The sequence below is a fragment of the Ipomoea nil genome, unplaced genomic scaffold (assembly GCF_001879475.1).
Source record: "Ipomoea nil cultivar Tokyo-kokei standard unplaced genomic scaffold, Asagao_1.1 scaffold3321, whole genome shotgun sequence".
Lineage (NCBI taxonomy): Eukaryota > Viridiplantae > Streptophyta > Magnoliopsida > Solanales > Convolvulaceae > Ipomoea > Ipomoea nil.
In genome coordinates, this window is record NW_017619749.1 from 2,283,658 (window position 1) to 2,290,132 (window position 6,475).

Here is a 6,475-nt window from a genome sequence, read left to right on the forward strand (position 1 = left end):
TTGGCCATCATGGATCATCAATCTTTAATCTAACTTCTCCAATTCATTAAACCTCTCTATGATAGCCTGCAGTTCCAGAAGAAATCAAACATCCATTTTTTTCTGCAAAATCTATGCAAAGTACATTTCACCAGAACAAGGATAAGGCGCGAGAAAAATCCTTCTTCTTGCGATTACTCTCACCTTCTTACTTGTTTCTTGGAGCTCCCCAGCGAGAACGAATTCATCTAAGATTAGATATACCTTCATAGGAAAACAATGCAGCATACACAAGGTAAATACACTAGAAGTAAAAGAAAATACAGAGATTCACAATGAGAAAGACTGACAAATCATACCTTGTGAAAGTTAAAAACCAAGAAGACTGACAAATCATACCTTGTGAAAGTTAAAAACCAAATCTAACTCGCAGACATTACTAAAGAAGTGATCCAGTATCTCCACAAACAAGTGGATGCACTTCAAATAAGCCAACTCGTTGTCCGTCATATCAACACAGAGCGAGAAAAATAGCCCAGCATACCGCTTGTAGATTATCTTGTGTGCTCGGAACTGACAAGTAAAACATCAACTACACGCCATTACAATCCCGAAAGGACCAAAGAATTCACTCTCATAGTCTGTAAAAGTGTCTTCAAAACGACACCCTCAGGGATTAACAGTATGTTTTATCTCATCTCCTTCTTCGATTAGTTAGTAGAACTGTGGAAGAGAACTAGCAGGTGAGAAACAATTAACTATTTCCTTCACATTCCGCTCTTAACAACAATCAACAGAATCAGTATTCAATCAGAGCATCTTTGGCAGTACAGTTTAAGGAATCAATGGCCTCTTAACTTTGAAAGGAATAGAACACACAGCACAGATCTTATCATTGCATGAAAAGTTTTACATGAGGCAATAGAACGATTTGTGAAAAAAAAAAAAAAAAAGTTCTAACCCTCTCAGCTCCACAAAGTTGATGAATTTGGGGTCTCTATTCACGACCAACCGCTGAACCTCCAGAACCAGATCGAATGTTAAAACTCAGCGTTAATGACACAAATGTATCGAGATATCATAGCAAGAACATGTTTTCGACTTTGTGCTTCTCGGATTCCTCAAGGGGGGTGTAATACTTGGCCAAACGAGTCTTATCCTTGCCAGTTTTTAAGCAGAATGAATCAAATCTGCCCATTTCAAGCCCAAACCAAACCATCAACCAATTCGCCAGAAAAATGAATCGAGAGAACACCCAAATGGCAATGCTTGAAATTACCATTTTGATAGAACCACTGGATCCAAGAGACAAGACTGGGTTGATTCAGTCTGGCATTTAGCGAAAAAGAGAAGCTTTTCTGTTTTGCCCGCCGTCTGGAACAGTATATTATTTTGAAGTATTTCCTTTCTTCTTTTTAAAAAAAAAAAAAAAATACAACCACCTAGTATTTTTATTTTTAATGAGAGAAACTATGTTCTAGACGTGTGCTAGAAGCACTGCTCACATTTTTGCCAGCATGTTTAATCACTCCTTTCAAAGCAGTCAAAATAGCATCACGAATTCCAACATCTGAATACTGCTGCCCATATCACCACAATATTAGATTTTGAAGGTTAAAACCAAAGAAAAGAGAAGAAAAAAAAAACATAAGATGAAGTATGCCACCTGTAAAGCAGATAAAAGATCACCAACACCAAAGGATCAATCCTAGTTGTGAGTGCACTTAGTTTACCAAGGGCAAGAGCAGCACTTGATCGAACAGTCCTGCAAACAACTTGCCTAGCATGAGCTAGGAATATACATCGTAGTACCGAACCTAACAAAATAAACGAGTCTAAAAAAGAATCGAAAAACCATAAGAATTAAAAGCTAACCTTGTATTATCCTGCAAACATTTATCAAATGTTGTTTGAAGCTGGGGAAGAAAAGGCTTTAGGGCCAACCCACCCTTCTGTATTATGATGCTCAAAGTTGAGAGAATTGCACTTTTAACTTGCCATGGGAACCTGTCCCCTATTATACGGATCAACGGCCTACACCAAATAACAATTCATGAACAAGCAATCTAGAATGGCCTTAAACTGGTGAGCCAAAAGTTCAGACAATTAGAGGACTGTTTTATAGTTGATGCACTAATAAAGGGCATAGTTCACTGCATACCATAAATAAGCAACGTAATGTCTACGCATAGCTTATTTTGTTGGTTGCAATCCTTTTAATAGTCTCTGGTCAAAACTAGCAATGTGTAGAACTATAGTAACAGCTCATACCCTGTGATTGGAATGAAAAACTCCTTTAATGCTTGCTCACTTGTCACTTCAATTAACCCTCCACGGCACAAAGCTGCTTTCTCTCTTAATTCAGCAGATCCAATTATAAGACCCTGCAGATAATAAAGGAAATTCACATAACCATGCAATCAAAGCTCAACAATCTTGCATTCTTAATACTTGTTACCAATGCTTGTAATAATGCGAAACAGATTCCAAAAACGACAACAGCAATAATAAAAACAATCTTTATGTATAATTAATAGATTATACTTAGTTGCTTACATATAATAATTCTTGGAAGAATTTCTCTGCTATAATTATTAAATATTAGAAAATTTGGTATACAAATGAAGAGATTCTTTTTAGGGCAAAAAATAAATGAAGTAAATGAAGTAAGCCTACAAAAGAATATTGACACCTATAAACTTAAATGAATCAACCACATTTCTCATAGTATTTCAAAGAGAGAGAGAGAGAGAGAGAGCGCGGTAAGCATAAAGAACAAGCTTAAAGCATGTAATTATAATACATAGCCCGTTCAACAGGAAGGAGCACATTAAGATGCCAACTCCATAGCAAACATGTAAACCTTGTATATAACAACAAAATAAAAGATTACCAGCGTTCGTGATATTAGGATAGTCATAACAACAGGAAGATCTTTGGTTCCAAGCACATCAGCCACAGAATGTAAAGCCAATGCTATCCCGCCCTTGTCTGCCGATCCAACCAGCACCAATATTGTCCTCACAAAAACCAGCATCACGGATATACAATCATTTTTAAACTAAAGAGCACACTTGAAAATTATTTTTAAACTAAAGAGCACAATTGAAAATTATTTTTAAACTAGAGCACATTTGAAAATGATTTTTAAACTAAAGAGTACACTTGAAAATCATTTTTAAACTAAAGAGCACACTTGAAACTCCTTTTTAAACTAAAGAGCACACTTGAAATCATATACCTATTAATAGTACTTGAACCAAATAAAATGACACCTGCTGTGGTTTTAGTATTTCAGCAAAGGACAAGGTCAAAACATTTTATCACACAGTATAGCAAAAACTAATTAACCCAAAAGGATGAAATAGGCAGGCATACCTTTGACAGAATCAACAAAGAAAACAAAAGGATCCACCTCATCAATGGCTGATTGCAACTCTTCATCACAAAAATCATCATCAGATGAGTCATCCTCATCATCATTGGAGCGGAAAGCACTCGCCTGAAAACCACAAAGTTACAGCATATAGAGATGGATGCTAATTTCACAAAGGAAATGAACAGAAAACAAGCAGGAACAAGATGCTTAGATGGGTATGATACAATTTGTCTCTTAATTCTGTTACCTTTGCTGCCAACTTTTGGAGCTTTAGGCTGTCAGCTTCATCTCCATCCTCGTCATCATCTGCCATTTCTCTATCAGACTCATTGTCATCATCATCACTTCAAAATCCATCCATCTCAACCTCATCTTCAGCTTCCTCTGCCTTTGCAGCTTCTGAAGATATAGAAGGTAGAAAATGATATCAAACATTAAGAGAATAATCAGAATATACCATCTAAGGTGCAAATGAAACAAATAGAAAAAACAGTATGGGAAAAACATAGAATAAAAAAAAAAAAATAAAATAAAATGGTTACTTAAGACTCATCGTCATCATCATCACTTCGAAATCCATCCATCTCAACCTCATCTTCAGCTTCCTCTGCCTTTGCAGCTTCTGAAGATATAGAAGGTAGAAAATGATATCAAACATTAAGAGAATAATCAGAATATACCATCTAAGGTGCAAATGAAACAAATAGAAAAAACAGTATGGGAAAAACATAGAATAAAAAAAATAAAATAAAATAAAATGGTTACTTACCAGCAAGTTGCTCCTTGTGCATACAAGGAGGTCAAGAATGACCTTAAAAAGATGCCCTCAAAGGCAGCTGCTGGCATTTGATCAGCAGGAAGACTCAGCAATGATGTCAAGCCCAAGCAGCAAACCTTCTTCTCATGCTCCCTGCAATACCAACATGGCAAGAATTAGAAACCATCACTTCTCTTAGCTTTGTTTTTCTTATGCCTTTTACATCTCTCCACAAGAACTACAAGACCAACATATTGCTACCTTTTAGAATTAGCCCGAGCTCCACTTTTTTTAGTTTGTTGTAGCATATGGAACCAAAGATTGAAGATCTCTGTAGCAACACCAAGCTTTTGCAGTATGCTCAGCGTAAATGAAGGGTTATAGTAAAGAGCATCAACAATCTGTCAATAAGAAACAAATTTAGAAGTAATTTCACAGGAAAAGAAGGCCACAAACACAGAGTACTTTTTTTTATTTGAATGATAGAGAGAAACTATGTAACTACAAGTGTTCTAGAAGCACTGCTCACACTTTTGGCAGCATGTTTGATCACTCCTTTCAAAGCGGTCAAAATAGCCTCACCAATTCCAATATCTGAAGCCTGCTGCGCATATCACCACAATATTAGATTTTGAAAGTTAAAACCAAAGAAAAGAAACATAAGATGACGTACGTCACCTGCAAAGCAGATAAAAGATCACCAACCAAAGGATCAATCCTAGTTGTGAGTGCACTTAGTTTACCAAGGGCAAGAGCACTAGATCGAACAGTCCTGCAAACAACTTGCATAGCATGAGATAGGATTATACATCGTAGTACCGAACCAAACATAATAAACAAGTCTCAAGATGAACCGAAAAACCATAAGTATTAGAATCTAACCTTAACCTTGTATTACTCTGCAAACACTTAACAAATGTTCACACTCGTATGACTATATTTTCAAATGCAAACCGAAAAAGAAGAATGCACAAAATTGGAGAAAAGAATCCTACATCCCAAAAGTAAAAGAACATCAACATTCTACTACTTGTTAACAGCCCTAAAATATTATATGCTATGCAATGACGTATCTATGCAGGACCACACATTTAAGACTTGCTCCCTAACTGTTAAGTAGCCACAGGAATGTTCACACTTGTAGACTATATTTTCAATAACAGACAATGGTTGTATACAGTAAACATCTAAGATTACTACCATTCTTACCATGATCACCACAAAGAAGTTCAGATTCATTAAACCAACAGCATTATTGACAGAAGGTGATTTACCTGTCAACCTCCCACATCATAGCCTTCACTTCAACCTGATCAGTTATATAAAGAATATTATATTCAAATATAATGTCAACTGGATTGAAGAAAACACTGTGTAGAAATTAAAATAATAAAATACCTTGCCGGGATGTTGATGGGATTGCAGCTGGATACGATTTTGATCGGAGAATACGCTCACAACTGCTTCTCCGATTCTGTCTCCCGCGGCGGCGATCTCGTGTGTGATCTCGTTCCGGCAGACGTCCGAGCATGACTCGCTGATCGCCGGGATGAGATCGCGGATTGTCTCGTATATGTCCATGAATTTGAAGAGCCGTCGACGGAGATGGCGTGGTCGTCGAAGATGTCAAGGGTGGAGTCGTATTTGAGAAGGTGTGAGGCCTGCTTGACACCTCCGGTGCCATTGATGGCAATGACATCAAGGGGAGAATCCTTCCTTCCATGCCAGCACTCAAGAAGTTCCTTCCAATTCTTCCGAATCCATGAATGCCCCCCTCCTCTGCTTCCCTTCTCTGGCCTCCTCTATAGCCGAGGCAGAGCAATCGGAAATAGGAAAACCAAAATAAATAGCCGAGTACGATCTTCGGCGCCGACTTAAAAATTAAATCCGTTGAAGATTTTCTTACAAATTAAATCCGTTGGAGATTTTCATACAAATTTTAATCCGTTGGGAGATTTTCTTGAAATTTTAATCCGTTGGAGATTTTTATAAAAATTTAATTCGTCGGAGATTTTGAAATTTAAAGCCGGCGAAGGGAAGGAATCGGAGGAGATTTGAGACAGTTTAGAGAGAGATGAGAACGTACAGTGTGGTCTGCCTGTCCAAAGTCCGAACAAGGGTTAGGCTTTGGATATTTATACGTGTGCCGATGAGTAATAAATTGGGCTTAGCACAAGAAATGTCCATGGGTAATTAATTAGCCCATTTTTTTATATAATTTGGGGCAGTGTATATGTTTATGACTATTAAATAAAAAATAAAAACACCTTGGGTCATTACTTCTCATCATTATTCTATAGACTATGGTCTATAAATTTTTGTAAACTATAAATAAAATATATATTTTTATTTTTAATATA

General features: G+C 36.8%; 2 protein-coding genes across 10 annotated transcripts; both read right to left on the minus strand.

The window, feature by feature from the left end:
* Positions 1–207: 207 nt before the first annotated feature.
* Positions 208–3,130, minus strand: LOC109170419 (eIF-2-alpha kinase activator GCN1-like). Of its 8 annotated transcripts, XR_002052431.1 has the most exons (7): positions 2,873–3,130; positions 2,251–2,363; positions 1,855–2,013; positions 1,646–1,744; positions 1,259–1,559; positions 941–1,169; positions 438–552 (listed from the first exon to the last, which is right to left on the minus strand). XR_002052431.1 is itself a non-coding variant. In XM_019319533.1 (6 exons), coding segments are annotated over exons 1-6 (582 nt in total). In that variant the 5' UTR covers positions 3,017–3,130; the 3' UTR covers positions 724–1,168. The 8 variants fall into 8 exon arrangements, 7 of the variants coding, with proteins under 7 accessions (XP_019175084.1, XP_019175083.1, XP_019175078.1 ...); XM_019319533.1 differs by lacking the exon at positions 438–552 and having other exon boundaries at positions 724–1,169; positions 1,259–1,353; positions 1,675–1,744; XM_019319539.1 differs by lacking the exons at positions 438–552; positions 941–1,169; positions 1,259–1,559 and adding an exon at positions 208–243.
* Positions 3,131–3,150: 20 nt separating this feature from the next.
* LOC109170417 lies at positions 3,151–6,213 on the minus strand. Of its 2 annotated transcripts, XM_019319529.1 has the most exons (10): positions 5,514–6,213; positions 5,390–5,424; positions 4,794–4,887; positions 4,621–4,719; positions 4,377–4,516; positions 4,128–4,268; positions 3,901–3,980; positions 3,606–3,757; positions 3,358–3,481; positions 3,156–3,257 (listed from the first exon to the last, which is right to left on the minus strand). In XM_019319529.1, coding segments are annotated over exons 1-7 (693 nt in total). In that variant the 5' UTR covers positions 5,697–6,213; the 3' UTR covers positions 3,156–3,257; positions 3,358–3,481; positions 3,606–3,757; positions 3,901–3,979. The 2 variants fall into 2 exon arrangements, with proteins under 2 accessions (XP_019175073.1, XP_019175074.1); XM_019319528.1 differs by having other exon boundaries at positions 3,151–3,481.
* Between the last annotated feature and the right edge of the window lie 262 nt (positions 6,214–6,475).

Bases quoted from the DNA above. Each gene is read 5' to 3' on its own strand.
- LOC109170419 (XM_019319532.1), bottom strand. From the start codon at position 3,016: ATGCTGGTTTTTGTGAGGACAATATTGGTGCTGGTTGGATCGGCAGAC. The intron at 1,745-1,854 runs GTTAGCTTTTAA...AGTTGTTTGCAG, and splicing joins TGTTTGCAGGATAATACAAG to GACTGTTCGATCAAGTGCTG. The intron at 1,354-1,674 runs GTGTTGGTGATC...ATACTGTTCCAG, and splicing joins CAACTAGGATTGATCCTTTG to ACGGCGGGCAAAACAGAAAA.
- LOC109170417 (XM_019319528.1), bottom strand. From the start codon at position 5,696: ATGGACATATACGAGACAATCCGCGATCTCATCCCGGCGATCAGCGAG. The intron at 4,888-5,389 runs GTAAATCACCTT...AGTTGTTTGCAG, and splicing joins ATGATGTGGGAGGTTGACAG to GACTGTTCGATCTAGTGCTC. The intron at 4,720-4,793 runs GTGACGTACGTC...TGATATGCGCAG, and splicing joins ATCTTTTATCTGCTTTGCAG to CAGGCTTCAGATATTGGAAT.